The sequence below is a fragment of the Branchiostoma lanceolatum genome, chromosome 6, assembly GCF_035083965.1.
Source record: "Branchiostoma lanceolatum isolate klBraLanc5 chromosome 6, klBraLanc5.hap2, whole genome shotgun sequence".
Taxonomy (NCBI): Eukaryota; Metazoa; Chordata; class Leptocardii; order Amphioxiformes; family Branchiostomatidae; genus Branchiostoma; species Branchiostoma lanceolatum.
In genome coordinates this window covers 1,226,422-1,242,528 of record NC_089727.1, presented here as the reverse complement: position 1 = coordinate 1,242,528, position 16,107 = coordinate 1,226,422, and the positions used below count along the sequence as shown (strand labels likewise).

The 16,107-nt window shown below is 42.8% G+C and overlaps 3 protein-coding genes across 4 annotated transcripts in view; 1 reads left to right on the top strand and 2 right to left on the bottom strand.

The window, feature by feature from the left end:
* Window positions 1–1,188: 1,188 nt before the first annotated feature.
* LOC136437148 (uncharacterized) lies at window positions 1,189–2,253 on the bottom strand. Its single transcript, XM_066431628.1, has one exon. It carries the CDS (start codon window positions 2,251–2,253, stop codon window positions 1,189–1,191), a length of 1,065 nt encoding a protein of 354 aa, XP_066287725.1.
* A 6,085-nt stretch (window positions 2,254–8,338) lies between these two features.
* LOC136436098 (folic acid synthesis protein FOL1-like) lies at window positions 8,339–9,979 on the top strand. Its single transcript, XM_066429816.1, has 2 exons — window positions 8,339–8,734; window positions 9,220–9,979. Exons 1-2 carry the CDS (start codon window positions 8,432–8,434, stop codon window positions 9,868–9,870), a joined length of 954 nt encoding a protein of 317 aa, XP_066285913.1. The 5' UTR covers window positions 8,339–8,431; the 3' UTR covers window positions 9,871–9,979.
* Window positions 9,980–10,437: 458 nt separating this feature from the next.
* LOC136436097 (sodium- and chloride-dependent glycine transporter 1-like) overlaps window positions 10,438–16,107 on the bottom strand; it is a 44,588-nt gene continuing 38,918 nt past the window's right edge. For both annotated transcript variants that reach the window (XM_066429815.1, XM_066429814.1), the window contains exon 14: window positions 10,438–15,504. In XM_066429815.1, the coding sequence (XP_066285912.1) occupies window positions 15,346–15,504 (159 nt within the window). In that variant the 3' untranslated portion in view covers window positions 10,438–15,345. The remainder of the gene's footprint in view (window positions 15,505–16,107) is intronic.

Here is a 16,107-nt window from a genome sequence, read left to right as displayed (position 1 = left end):
TGAAGTGAAGTGAAGTGAACTTTATTGCTCAACAATCGTACATGGTACAATAATGTATGGCATGAAATCAACAATCTGTTCTACAAGGCTAATCTATCCTACAATTCTAAGTACAAAATATTTTCGAAACCAGTGTATTTGTTACAATATATAGTCATGTATGGGTAATTCTGTCTCGCTTTTCGAATGATTTATGGAGAAATTGACCTATGTACATGGATATAGGAGTCGGACATGACAACAGTACATAGAAAATATCGCTCTGTGTACCAGATAGGGTGAAGTTTGTCTTAGTAGTAACTACACGTAGATGTTCGTGTGACGTGGCAGATGGACAGGGGGTCTTACGGGTCACGATTGCAACTTAACATTTTCTCTTAGTTTTTGCACCACAGTTTTTGCACCACATTTATGTTTAATAAAAGAATTACCCCTTGTTCCAAAAAAATATGCTCTTGGCCTTTACGTCGCGGGAAAAAGGCGCTAAATTGTATGGGATATATCGGTGTTGCGGACGGTCTCACAGCGACTTCTATCACGCCGTGTGAGTACTGCAGTATATTGGTGCGACAGCTGACTATATGCTCGATCATCTGATAAGTGTTGAAACGAAAAGAAGCAAACTTTCAGGACGACACGAATCTGTTTTGGTGCATTTTTAAAGTACCATATTAATGCTGCAGGTCTTGATAAGTGCATTTTTCACATGATTTATCACAAGATAAACAAAAAATCCTCATTGTTCTTTAATCAGTAGGATATATCTCTATCTATATCTTCTATATCTATCTATCTCTATATATCTATATCTATCAATCTATATCTATTTGTATATGTATATCTATCTATCTATATGTCTATCTATATCAATCTATATCTGTATGTCTATATCTATCTATGTGTATATGAATCTCTCCCTCTCTCTTTCTCATGATGTATTACAGAAGAGCTTTACTGCACGACAATTGTACACGGTACAATGCATGGCAACAACTATCAAACATAGTACAAAATAGGGGTATAAAATAAAACTTAGCATCCTTACATGTGAAGGACCACAGAAAGAATAGTTCACAGAAATCGTGGATCAAAATGAAGTCAAATAATTTGTATCAGTATCATATCAAGTCACACAGCCAACCCAACCCACTCATTATACTTCAGTATAAGTCATCTCTAGCCGGGTTATTATACAAGTGCCACTTCCGACTGAATGTCTTCCCTGTTTCCATCTTTACTTCTCTGCGAGTCGACCGGATTGTCCTTGTTTTGACTGGTTCTACACAGCGCGAGTGCTGACACAAGAACAATAGATATCGCTATGACCGCGGCGCCCAGATATTCCAGCAACACGGCAACCACGTGCAGTATCAAGAACTGGAAGACAAACGCCAAAGCAATCCCTACCCCGCGTAGAATTTCTACCGTGCTCGCCTTCTCAAGCTTTAATCCCCTATACATACAGGAAATAGACACTGTGTACAACACGCCTTGGCCGGTCAGAGAAGCTACAGCGAGAACATCAAGGTCCCAAACAGGAGTGTTGAAGATAAACATTATAGGAAGTACGAGGAGAAAACCTAGACCCTCTACAAAGACGAGAACAGTGAGTTGCGGTACGTTCTGAAGAAAGGATCTACTCATAACGTTGGTGATCACTAGCCCCAATGTTCCAAGGAGGGCGAACACTACTCCGATGACGTAGTCTCGAACAGCGACATTTTCTATGTTTGTTGCAAGCGTTAAATTTGCGACCGTCGTGTTCGTATATTCGGTCAGGTTGCTCGTTGGGTTCGCGCCGGTTGATCGTAGATGTGTTCCTCCGGCCACCATCCCTACCCCCGTGACTTGTACCACCATACCGACCGCGTTCCCCCACCCCGGGGACTCTCTGAATGTCACCCAAGACACGACTGCGGAAGTGAACGGCTTGATCCCGCTGCTGAGAGCGATGGTTGCTGCCGGAGGGATGTACAACGCGGACAGAAGACTCAGGGATGCCGCCAGGACTCTCACGGCGCCCGTCGCCATCATCTGCAGAGTCTGTTTGTGAGTTTTTCCTCGCAGCGGCGCTTTGCAGAACATCGCTAGAGGAAGGAAGACGATGGCGTTGGCCAGCTCGTTCAAAAGCACGACCTGGAAGTCGGGAACTCCTGCGTCGGCCGCCCGTCTGGCGAGAATGGGACTGAGAGAAAACCCAACCGCCGATATGAGAGACAAGGCGATGCCCTCTCTTGCCTTGATAGCCTCCATGACTTTAAAGTGGCTCCGAAACGGGTAGCTACAGAGAAGAAAACGGTTGTCAGTGGTTACATATTTTCATAGAGAAGATGATATCGTTGAACTCGCAGTCAAACTTACATACTAACACCTGGAATGGTTTCAGATTGTAAGGGTACCAAATAATTTTCCATGGTATATGGACCTCATGTCGACTTATCTTGTTATCATTTATCACTGCTGTGCATGTATTTTCTGTATGTTTTGTTTTCCCGTGTGTCATGTTGATTTGTGCAGTTATGTGTGTTAATAAGGGCCGCTGGAAGAATACGCACAACATAAATTGTGAAGCAAATTGTGGGTCTGTATAAACTAATAGACTCAAACTCAATTCAAACATCCGTTTAGGCCGAGGACAGACATTGAAGCAGTCCTGCGTTAAATATTCTTGTGGTAAAAAAAGCATATAAGCCGCCTAATTGAGTATAGGTGCGATCATTCACATTCACAGCCATTCAAATCGGAAGGGTCAGATCAGATCAAGGCCGGATAGGCATCATTAAAAATGGCGGTTCCTTCCTTCTGAGTCAGAACTATCTTTGTACAAATGTACAATACCATGTTGAAACTATATATATACTCTAAGATTTTCTGAGACACAGCACCTACAGAACTGAGTCTGTAAGGTAACTTGGACACCCCGCACTCAGGATACCATCAACCCGCCGAGTTCTCTGTTGGTTACGATGGGATGAAGTAAATTCAACGTGTATAAAACCTAAATCATCTGTCACGCATAGCCGACCATGATCTCCCGACCATTTCCAACCTACCCAAACCAAGGTCGGGATTCAGTCGTGAGCAAGTTGGTCTATGGTCAGCAGTTGGTCTGCGAAGTTGACCACGGCACTGGTTTGCTGCCGGCCGAATGTTAAAACTATGATGGTGGCAAATGGTTGGGAATCAGTCAAGGGGGAGTCGACTGTTTTTGACAAGAAGTCGGGATGGATAATCACGAGAAGTTGGGAGTATTCTCGTTTCGGTTGTAAATAAGTCGTGCGTTAAATAGATAGTGTCATGCAGTGGTTTCCGCAAAGGTAAGCCCACCGCTTATAACCCAGGATTGGGAGTGATCGCGGGCAAGGCCGTAGGGAGGTCCTGAATGTGTGCGAAGGGCTTAAACGTCATCAAACAATTTCAACCTTTTCCCAGGGCTTTTCGAGCACGAAAACAACTTAGCCGGACCAGATGCCGTTCTGTTCGTCAGTTGAATGGAAAGCCAAGAGCTGTGCGCACAAAGACCAGTATTTAAACTTTCAAGGTGTATTTGTAATTTTTTTTTCAAGATGCAGTCGAATCAATGAGTGAACTTGGCAACTGTTTACAACGACTAAAGGCACTAAAACTGGTCTGGAAGGCATGAGCAACAAATAACAAGCATATCATGGTGAAAATATGAAAAGCTTTAGAAACTAACAAAGTCATACAATCCTTTGCGGTAGTCCGTTGACAAATTAAACTGGCGTCATTCCTGGTTTTATCAATACACCACAGGAGTCAACACACAAAATGTTGGCGTACTCGTATTGTACAAGCTATTCTCGAAAACGCCACCTCTTAACACAGCTTCACAGGTAACGACAAAGGCAGAAAGCAAGATGAGTAAGAGTAGATAAGCACGGCAATCTGTTGAACACTACTGTGCATTTCGAGCACACATTCTACATGTTTTGTGTTGTGGTCAAAGAGAAACAGGCCTAACAAAATTTAAGTGTTTGTTAGAAACAGCCATGACCTCTGTGGTGCTGATGTTAAATTGTTGCTTCCCATCGACCATTCCTCCGATGCGACAATGTTTTCGGCATTTTTTTCTTATGAAATAGGTTGTCGGAAATTAATGCAGATATGGTAAGCACAATTTTGCTTACACGTACAAACGATTCAATTCAATTCGAGATACAAAGTAAGGATACTCACGAATCTAAGATGGCTGTCGGACTTCACAGCAAACGGACCCGCTCAGAGTAATAGTCCAGACCACGATGTGACACAAAACCTATTTGTCTCAAATAGTCTTTTTCATAAGGTTACACTTCAGGTGTAGTGCTCACGTCTTCGTGTCATAGGTCAAAGTTAGGAGACATTTCCAATCGTATCACCAGCGACAGAAAATTCGACCCAAATCATACAGCCACGAACGTGACACACTAGCTTCAAACATCCTGTTGGTTTCCCACAAACGGGACTAGCTGCACCCATATATCAGGCAAAGAACATTCCAAGAACGACGACGGCTGTACAAATTGTACGTCCCTGGGGTACATCGGACGTGCGTAACTGTTGACCTGCTTTGGCCTCGCAGTCGTAAATTTATGATTTGTCTGTTGACCTCGTTTGACGTGGCAGTCGTTAACTTAAGATTTTGTATTGGTCTACATCAACCATATAAACCATTGCAAATTAAAATACCAAAAAAAGACAATAACATTATTCCATTTCTAGTCCATCATCATCGTCACACGTTCTTGGTTTGATATGTGTCAGAATGGTTGCTGCAGTGAGATCATCAGATAAGCGGTGAACAGCCATCATTTAACGCGCGTTAGAACGACTGTTGTAGCACCTGTGACCTTAAGTACCTTAAGAGTTGACTGACCTACCTGACGCGTCCTTGCCTCGGGTGACTGCTCTAACAATGGACGGGCACACACCTTAATGACGTGTACAACACCATAAGTTGTTGTTTTGTCCGAGATTTTTGGACAAAGTCAAACGTTATCACCGAATGGTCTAAAAGCCTATTGAGGAAAAATCAGTTTTCTCTTTTCTAACGTCTATAGTCGTCTATGGTTAACGCTACAGTAATGCTAATTCTGTCACGGATCAAACCGAGAATATCTGTCGATGATATAGCCTAGAAAATCACGAAGAAAAAATCACACACACACACATATGTCTTTTGTGAAGGTTGATAGGGTATGTGAACCAACAAAAAATCTTCAGACTGCGAGGTCAAACCAGGTCAAACTGAAATAACGCACGTCGTACAAAGTGTACGTACCCCCAGGGAGGTACAACCGACGTCGTTCTTGGAATGTCCTTTGCCTGCTAGTCTCGTTTTTGGGAAAACAACAGGATGTTGGAAGCTATTATATCATGTTCGTGGCTATATGATTTTCTGTCGCTGGTGACACAGATGGAAATGTCTCCTAACCTTGACCTATGACACGATGACGTGAGCACTACGCGGGTGGTGTAACCTCAAACCGTGGTCTTGGTTATTACTCTGAGTGGGTCCGTTTTCTGTGAAGTCCGACAGCCATCTTAGATTCGTGAAGACTCTTAGACTCTTACTAGTATCTCTACTTTGTATCACTACTTTAATTAACTTAGAATATTTACATGTGTAAGGAAAATGATATTATCCTCGTGTTTAACACATCTGTGATATTTGCGACGACATTATCAGATTTACATGTATGTTTTATACATGATGCGATGCCTAAGACCCCGTCACACGAATCGGAGCAGTGTCCGATGGGAAACGACCCTCGGCACCAGCACCACAGAGCCTTTGTTTCCGACAAACACTTAGATTTTAATTTCTGGTTACAAATAGCCGAACAGGACTCCCGAACACCTAGTATTTGTTACCATTCTTGTCCAATGAGATGTATACTAACATCGCTCAAATCTTGCTTGTACACAGTTGTTAAGACGTCTTAAATGCTTGAGCTCAGGTCTTTTTGTGCACAGCTCTTGACTTTTTTCATTCAAGTTGGTACCTAATCCAGCTCTTCTCTGGCGCACGTCCCTTTGTTCCGACGGAATTACTTGCAAGTCGGGATGAATTATTTTTGTGCTCTAAGCCCTGAGAAAATATCGAGAATTCTCTGATGACGTTTGACACCTTAGCACACATTCAGGACCCTCCTACGACCTCGCCCGCGGTACAAACTCCCAACCTTGGTTTATAAGTAGTAGGGCCAATTTTGAGACACGCCATGGACGACTAAGTTCCTCGAAAGGACAACAGATTGACAATCTGGTGGTCGTTTTGGGGCCTCTCTTGTTGCGGCCGGGAGTGCCATTGGCCATTGCAGCTTATACATATATACATACATACATCCATACATACATACGTACGTACATACATAGTCAGACTTATAATCAGGCTCTAATAGGTATGTTGTATACACGTGTGACAATGTTGTCCAACCGGTTTCTACATAAGCAAAACCCCGTCGACCAAACAACGACTCACTCCTTTCCGGACTACTTTGGGCGACGGTGCAGAATGGAGAATATCAACGGCTGTCTGAGCGTAAGTTCGGCAAATATTTGTGATTCGAGTTCGATGCGAGGGTCTGTCGGGGGGCGGGCAATGTTTAACGGTAGATTTAAGGCCCCCTCTCACTGGGCTCCGGCACTGCGGCGGCACTGCCGCGGCAGCTCATGACCTCACCGTCGCGAAGTTTTCATTTGCACTCTCACTGACGTGCGGCGCATTTACGTTTGAAGCCCAGATGAGTGAGTGCCTGGTGTGTTGTGGTGTCGATCTTTTTCAACTTCTAGACAACGTGCGCTGATTCTCAGTGTAGTTATGCCTTTTACAAACGGTTTATTATGAATTGATGTGATATAGTCTTCCCTACCAAAGTGATTTTTGATTTTATAAAATGTGTGGTGTTTACTAATATTTCTAAGTGGTTCCCTCCAGCCAGGGAGAAACGTGAGTTTCACACTTTCTTTAAATGTACTGTATATCCAAAACTGTTGGTATTGACTGCGGGGCAAAGCCAAACATGTCTACATAGTATGTCCTAAACGTGAGTAGCCCAGTCATCCCAATGAAAATATCAGAAGATCTACAGCTACAATCCTCAACCTCATTACAATGCAGTAAATTAGGTTTAGCCAAACTCTTAAACAGATCAATAGCTAGGGAAATGGACCGATTGTAGTTTGATGGTAGTGATTTCAATTAATCAGAAATCACAGTGCTGTCAACGGATCAAAATACAATGCAAAATGATACAAAAATGCATCAAAAATTGATTTCAAGTGATAAAAGGATTTTCACTTATGACACTTGGTGCAACAAAGGTAACATGTTATAGAATATACGTATAACCTTGAAACTGACATATCACTTTTTACACAATAGCGCGCACAGTGAGCTCACGGCGAGCGCGCGGCACTTTGCCACTTGTGTTTTTTTTTTTCAAATTTTAAAAAAAATCGCAATTTCAACCGGCACGCCGGCGGTGTGGACCGGCACCGGAACGGCACTGGGACGTCACTAGGACGGTACGCCGAGGTCTGTGCACGGCACTGCGGCGGTAGCCATTCCCACGCTACCACACGCTACCGCCACAGTGCCGCAGCTCAATGAGAGGGGGCCTTTAGGGGGACCTGCGAAGGTGGCGTCGCGGTGGCGCAGTGGCAATATGTTTGGCCCAGAACCCAGAGGTCATGGATTCAAATCCGGGGTCCCTGATTTGTGTTGCTGACGTTGTGCCCTTGGGAAAGGCACTTAACACGACTTTCCCTACTTCACTGGGGTGAAAATGAGTATCTAGCTTCGATTAGGGAAGTCCCTGGGATAGGACGTTAAATGGAGGTCCCGTGTTTGAGGAGAGCCACGCCTCGAGCACGTAAAAGGATCTACCACGCTTATTGAAAAGAGCGAAAAATTCGAAAATACATCCATCGCAAACATTTCCACCTTTACAGTATCAAGAGCGGACCGGCTGCGATTAACGGCAAATCAATGCACATTACATTTGTATCTCAATGAAACAAAAAAGCCATCAGAGGGATGTCCCATAAGTGGGTGCGGCTGCTTTTATAAGCTAGTTCGGAGTTGCTACTACGCATGTGCAGTGTCAAAGGTGAAGGCCCTCGGCTTGCCAACAGTGCCCGTCTCGACATTATCTAGATTTGCATAACAACGCCCCGACGGGTTTTGTTTACGTTTCGGGGGCCTTCACCTTTGATACTGCACATGCGTAGTAGCAACTCCGAACTAGCTTATTACGTGTTTTAGGCGTTTTTGTCGGGCGTTCCATTTTGTCCCATGTTCTTGTGGTTTGGCGACAACGAGGCGAAAAAAAAAGAAAGCCCACAAAACGCCTAAATACACGTCAAAAACCAGCCCGACCCACTCCTCTGCTTGGAGAGTACCAACTATATTCTTATCAATTCTCAGATGTCCCGGAGTACTTGCAAGTCTCCCAGTGGACGGGGCTATGACGTGATCGAGATAGACAACCTGCGCCTGCGCACAGAGATCGGCTTCAGTCAACACGAGATTGGGAAAAAACAGGAAGTCGTCATCAGTATGCGCCTGGGTTGTGACGTGAGCAAAGCGGGTAAAAGTGATGACGTCAGCGATTCCGTGAACTACAGGGATGTTGCCAAGGACGTCATCAATTACGTAGAGTCTGCGTCTTTTATTTTGGTGGAGAAATTAGCGACTGATGTTGCTAGAATCTGCATCGCTGTCCACAAGGTACGTGTGATTTGTGTAACTTTACCATCGGGTTTTCCGAACTTTGAAAGTTTTCAACACACAGAAACGTCCGCAGTATCGTCTCTGAATATCATTTAAGCGGTCCTTTATGACGGAAAGCAAAACCATGCTCAAATATTACGTTTAACTATTTTTACAGTACATGTATATCACACGATATATATATATATCTATTTTTGTACTCTCTATCCAAGGCAAGGAGGCTATAGGGAGAAACCTCATCGCTCTATCTACATGTACGAATGTCGCCGGGAAGACTATGTTTGTTGTGGCGTTTGTAACTATGTGACTTTGTTTGTGGTTTAGCAAGATAACTCAAGAAGCTTAAGATGGAATATTGTTTTGAAATTTGGTTAATGGTTAACTCATGTTCTATTGAAAACATATGATACGATTTTTGGGGCCCTGGCGGCTATCCTTGGCACTGCAGCAGAACATTTGTATCTTATCTCACATGTCTATAGGTCCCGTGGGTCCAGGTTCGAGCCCACAAGCCGCAAGCGCTGCGCTTCTCCGACTCCGTCGGTGTCCTGATCGAGAGAACGCCGGAGGATTTCAGCGACAGCGTGGTCCATCTCTCCCTGGGGTCTAACATCGAGCCCAGGAGGAACCTGAGGGACGCCCTCGCCTTGCTGAAGGAGAACGTCTTGGTGCTGAAGGTGTCTTCGCCGTTCCTTACTTCGCCTCAGCTCCAAACCGACCAGCCTGATTTCATCAACATGGCAGTCAGGATCCTGACGGAAATGGCGCCGGCACAACTCAAAACCGTTCTGTGTGGAATAGAGAGGTCGCTCCTGCGCGTGCGCGACCCTAACAACAAAAATGGCCCCCGCACTATCGACCTTGACATCTCGCTCTGGGGGTCAGAAGTGCTGGAATACAGCGTTGTCGACAAGAAAGCGGGATCAAATCACAGCTTACTTAACGGCCATATTAAGAAAAAAGTACCCGACCCAGACATCCTTCGGTTCACCCATGTCGTCGTGCCATTGGCTGAGATATCTCCCCACATGAAGCATCCCACCAATGGCAGCACGCTAGCCTCTGTTGCCATGGAGATAACTGGTCGGAAGGATTATCATAAAACGTTCCCCATCATAGAGCTCTTCCGTTAGACTTTAAAGTTAGGGCACGGTCACATTCGACGTGCGGTTGTCTACGATCGCAAACAGAGCAATCTTGGGATAGTCGCTCATGTAGATCTGATCACTGAGCACATTCATTTAGTTAGTTCATGTATTAGTAAGCTGGAATTCAGTTGTCTTGCTGCATGTCTTCGGCGTCTTCTTTCATCTTCCCGGTTTTCCCAGTTTTTGTGAATCATTTCAGCGCCTTTCCTCACTACAAGTAAGGGATTTCAGACAATACTAAGTTGACAGCCGATGTCATTTGCATAATTTATGTCTTTCTAAGTTACATGGTCCTGTCATGGAAAGAAGCTGAATTTCCCGTATGAGTTTTACTAATAAATTGTCATTTAGATCCTGATAGAGCAGGGGTGACCCGGTGTGCTTGGCCCAAAACGCGAGCCGTGGCGAAGCCGCATTGCACTACCACAAGCTACTTGAAAAAGCATCATGCTTCACGTCTATTGAGGATGACTGCTTTACTTTACTTACTGATGCTGTTTGGTCAACTTTTCTTTGATAGCAGACCGGAGACACAGAAGAATACCAGTCACATCGTGCTCATCTTTTTTTAATTGCAACAGACTAGTGATAACAACCTTTTAACAAAGCTTTCCAAAAATACTTCAAAACTTATCGTACCTTCGTCAACACAAAACTTGCACGAAGAGGAATGGTTTGGATAAGCAGAGGGCAGTCTGAGTCCTTACGTCATCAAACACAACTTTCATTCTGTCTCAGTTAAATTCTTTGGCCACAGACTTAAAAGCTTGTCAGTTGAATATCTTTCCTTTTTAATCCGGAATGTATACGTGTATACATTATAAGTGGTGAAATTTCAAAACAACTTTGATTTGGGTGACTTGAACGCATTTTTCGTGTTTTTTTAAGCCATGTTGGTGCGATTATTTTTTGAAAAACGAAATAAATAAATGTGCCAACATTGGACTTGCTAACACAAAACTCATCCGAGGAAAAACCAATTCTTTTACCACTGATCACAGAACTGTTACATAAAGACTCAGACTTGCCATGATGCATTGAAAAATAAACATTTGAGCCAACATATACACTATAGCTTCAACTAGCACAGCATTGAGCAGTCATACATAATAAAGCAAGCTCCATACTTTCCTATAACTCGCAACACCAGAGAATGTTTAAGTACATTTCACTTCTTAAATTCTTTGTAAGGGCATCAAGTAACACGAAGCCTATCACTTGGTTCTTCATCAATGGTCTCGTTGGGAATAATCTTAAGCAACGATGACAAGTGTCTTCTCCGCATGACATCTTACAAAATAAGAACCAAGAGAAGAAAACTTTGTGAACCTTCAGCACAAATCTTCATAGTAGAATCTTTCGATATATATATATACACCTGCCTTACCTAGACATATAAATTTTCCTTGAGTATACTCACCATTGTTAAGGCCATGCAGTCTAACCTGCACAAATCTCAGGAACAGGAATTGTACACTCAAGAATCGCAATCCTGATTTTTTTTTCATCGCTTATTTCCAGCCGATTGAATGAATATGGACTTCACATAGAGGATTGTACTTAAACACATATTCCTTACTAAAGGCCTTATAGTCAACAATGAAAATGATGCAGCGGTGACTTATGAGGCCATCTACTTCTTACAAAAAAGCAAACTTAGTACCTAATGAAAAAATACAGCGTCTTTCAACATCCAGTAGAAGCGCAATAATCTGAGACAGCCTTTTGCAACAAATTTGTACACATCCTCATCTGCATACATGCCTCAATCTACACCATCGATGTCCAGTAAAAGACTTAACTTAAGGACACAAAAAGGATAGCAGCAAGTAGTACAAACTAAATACATAAAGTGAGTTGGCACCGATATGTCAACTTGTTTCAGCCAACATTTAACCCTTAGAAGGCCAAGGTAAGAATATGGAGTGCTTAAGATTAACCGTTGGAAGGCCGAGGTAAAGGTGTAGAAGTAGGGTTGGTCGGAGACAAGACACGGTAGACAACAAAGAAATCGTGACAGATTGGTCAGATGTAGCCTGAAGCCTCCAGCAGCCCAACCACTGGTCAGGCCGGTAGAAGCATGAAGACTTGAACACCTCTAAGTCAGGAGAACTGGCGAGATCATAATCCTGTCCATTTATGTACACAAGGTACCTTGGTACACATGTATAGTATGTGCTATCAATGGATCATGTCAGACTGGTAACTAACTGTCAGTTGCCATGGTGTTAGACTTGTTTCCATGGCAACAGAATCGTGAGCTCTTATTGGACGGATCATCATAGTGACAAAGAATCCTGAGTACTTCTCTTTTTGGACACGTCTCCTGGCTTAGAGGTGATTGACCACAAACCAAAAAAGGGCTCCATGATCTTCAAGCAGATGTAAGAAGGTTTCAGATGGCAGATTCTCCCAGGAGAACTGTTAATACTGGAAAAAGAGTACCATACGTTGCAACAACAGGCGTAAAACACCGAAGCTGATCCTTACATCTGCTTGGAGATTACATCTTCAAAGAGCCCAGGACAATGACAATGGTGAGAGTTTTATGTTACACTGACAGGGTCAGATGTCAAAGGTCAGATGTAAGCCTCAATGTCGACCCGGTAACCCTCCTTCAGGTGGCCGGACCAACTGTCGGCGGGTTCTGTTGTTGGGAGGGAAGGACACAAAGAAACACAGCGGGGGGAAAAGAGACTGAAAGTTAATCACTACACAAAGAGTGGACATAGCAGCTAGTGTTGACAAAGGATATTGTGAAGACGTAGCTATACCATTCTGTGTCTACTGCTAACATAGTTGCAGCAGAGAATTGTTACAAAGAGCTTGTTAAACTTACAGAGCTTTGGGCGCTTCTGAAACAAATCCTGAACTTGAAACTTGAACAGTGGATCAAGAGTGGCAATGTTAGGGCCATGTGTGTCATTACATCAAGTAATGCACAGAAGACTGCAATGGATCCATTTGTTCCTTGACAAAGATCTCAAAGTTCAGGAGTGGTTTCATCCTATACCAAGCTGAACACAGATGAAATTTCATGCTAATGGTTGGCAGGCTTGTCTCAAAAGTACAAAATGCAGATCTTGTGCATACATGTACATGTATTACACACACACAATGTAGTTATGGCACTGCAACAGGCAGCATAACACTGTTCTTGGGATTCAAGAGCAGAAATGCAGCTGGCAACCACATACCATGTACATGTACAAAGCATCGTTATTGCTCAATATGGGCTAAAAACAGCTGTAGCCAGTCATTCCAACATACAAGTTTATGGTACAACCAAGGCTCTCTCTAGTTCCTTATTTTGTTCGTTTTGTTAATTTGATGGGGCAAACTTCCTTGTTGAGTAACGAAGCCTCAAGTAGTCTATAGGGGGATTATGAAATTCATAACCCCGCGATATGCTATTTCCTGCATTTTGAGGAAAAAATTTGAAACAGTTTCTTTGTTGTAATTTTGCAGACATTTCGTTTTATCACTCAGTTGACGATGAAAAGGTTGTGAAGTCTACATTTTGGGGGATGAAAATGGTTGAAATCTTTATCCGTCCCAAACAGAAATTAATGACAGATGCTGAAGAGAGCCCTGGGATACACATTATTGTGTTAAACATTCCGCAAAAGCCATGTTCTTTACAATAGTTCCACTTTTAATCACTAATCTCAAACTCACAAGCGTCTAGCTTTTCAACATCACAGAACTAGTAAGCAAGCTATTATACAAAAAAATAAATACCAGTGATAACTTGCGTTCGACAAGTGCATTCTTTGCTGTTTTGCACAGCAGATCAACTGAATGTGGATGGCAATGAAAACATGTCTCATACATGTCACACAACTTCTAATGCCATTTCCATGATTCGTTCTGATTGTGATACCAAAAATATAAGTTTCGCAGACGGATATGATGTTAGGGCAACCCAAGCTACATCCCTGCATGAGCTCATATACGTGCCACAACAGGCGTGTAGTATACAACTTCTCAAGTACATGTAAGGTCCTTATAAAACCATCCAAGATTCACTACATGTTTTTCTTTCACGTCACGCCACACACTTACATAAGCCTTACTTAGATTTGGACCCAGGTTTTGTTTTATTTCTCTATTTAGTTACGTGCTATAAGTGCTTAACACACCCAGCTAACCTTATGGGTAGGATCTAGTGAGGTACACTTTCCACAAAATAAAGGCTATTTCTGTAGTACGTAGACAAAGACTCGGGTAGGGCGCCGTCCAGGACGAAACGTGCTCCAAGGTCTTCACAAATATGGAGCTTTCATGACAGTTTTCTAAGCAACTTTGCAAGCTATGTAATGAATTCCGCAATAAAGCCCTTTGGGGCTGCGAAGAGAGATTCAACGAATAAACCAGTCATATATATCAAAATTTCTTGCTCATTTCTTAGTAATCTCACAACAATGAAGCAGAAAGTTAGTCTTCAAACAAGTTTACAAATTACAGGGTTGATTGAAAATGCCCCAAAGAGCATCCCTTTTTCATATTTTGGAGGCAAGTTCTATCAATATAAAGCCATTAGACAAAGTTTGACTATTTTGACAATAAAGTAAAAAGGTTGGAAAATGGGACCAGACTGTATACTTTTGTGGCCTTCTCGCTTCCTGTATCTTTGTTAAATTTTGTCTGACCCTTGCCCCTTCCCTCATGACCTCAATAAAAAGCGGTCAGAAGAATGATTTGAGTTCTTCATGAATAAATAAAGGTCCAAACAAACAAAACAGTTTTCCCTGAAGTACAGAAGTATGAGAATCTCTGGACGACACCCTTCCCAAGGATCTCCCCAATATGGGGGGTTAGGGATTTGCCGGTTCAAAATGAACCACAACGATTGCAGAGCCGCTTCCGCATTCTTCACACAACATTCACAAGCAGACATTTCATGCCTTCGTTAGGGGGAGGGGGACAACACATCTCTTCCTCAACAAACCCAGTTTGCTTGAAATATAAATAAAGTACATCACTTATAAATGTTACAACGTTTGACTTTTACCTCGAAATATTTTCTGATGCAGAGTTCTTTTTTTTTTCCTTAACATAATAAGGTGAACATAAGGACTGCTTATATCAATATGTAAATCACAACAAGTAAACTGACGATTTCCAAGCTGCAAAGGGATCTTTGCATCATCCAAATTGGTTCAAACATAACCTGGGTTCCTTTTTAAAGGTTTCTAAGTGTAAAGTGTTCATCTCTGAACGTCTGCAGAGAAAATATGGCCACTGAAAAGGTTTCCGTTTTGGGCCAATAATGATATTTTTTGGGGGATCATTCTTGAAGCACAATTCTGTCTGCTCTTACAGCCTTCCTAACAGACTCTACGGTAGGCAAATCTGAAGAACCTTATCACTAAGCAATATATTATCCTCAAGGTACCGAAATAGTGGTATCAGAGGCAAGGAAACTCCTTCCCATTCACACGTGTTAGACGGTTAGTGTTAGATGGTGGAGATGTAGGAGTTGTCATTTCCTTCTGTGTCCCGGAGAGGGACCTTCTTCTCCTGCTCATCCTCGTCGGACTGTGATGACTCCGCGCTGCTGGCGTTCATCAGAGCAGGGCCCCAGTTGTCGGAAGACTCACAGGCATAGCGTAGGCGCTGGGGAGACAGGCAAGGGTAAGTATATTCTCTACAAATGGTTCTATTCTTTATATAACACCAGACTAAACACAGAGCCAACTAACAGATTAGTGCTCCTAACAAGAGCTGGGCCCCAGTCGTCTGGTTACTCACAGGCATAGCGCTGGGGAGACAGGCAAGGGTTAGTTACAGTCTCTACAAATCCTACTGTTAACACAAAACTACGGTAAACCTATTCCAGAGCTGGGCCCCAGTTGTCTGAAGACTCACAAAAAGGCGCTAGAGACATCTAGCAATATAAAAACTTAGTCAACAACAAAATCTGAGTCTTGTGTACTTCTTTTCCCATTCCCTTTAAACGATGATAAAGAAAGAAAGAAAGAAAGAAAGCAGGCATTTGATTTCTCTGGGGGTTTAAAAATCCATGGTAATTTCAGAATTCTATTTCCATATTAAGATCATAGTGCAAACACACACTAAAGGAGGCAAACGGAAAGCATTTTCAAAGGACATCTTTAACATGCTTGACTTTGGTACACTAGAATGATGGGAATTTCTATGTTTGAACTGAACTTGCAAAAACATAAAAACTGACCCTCTAAATTCAAAGATAAAGATAGT

Excerpts from the sequence above, each read along its gene's own strand:
- LOC136436098 (XM_066429816.1), top strand. The coding sequence starts at position 8,432 with ATGTCCCGGAGTACTTGCAAGTCTCCCAGTGGACGGGGCTATGACGTG. Across the intron at positions 8,735-9,219 it reads TCTGCATCGCTGTCCACAAG|GTCCCGTGGGTCCAGGTTCG; the intron begins GTACGTGTGATT and ends ACATGTCTATAG.
- LOC136437148 (XM_066431628.1), bottom strand. The coding sequence starts at position 2,253 with ATGGAGGCTATCAAGGCAAGAGAGGGCATCGCCTTGTCTCTCATATCG.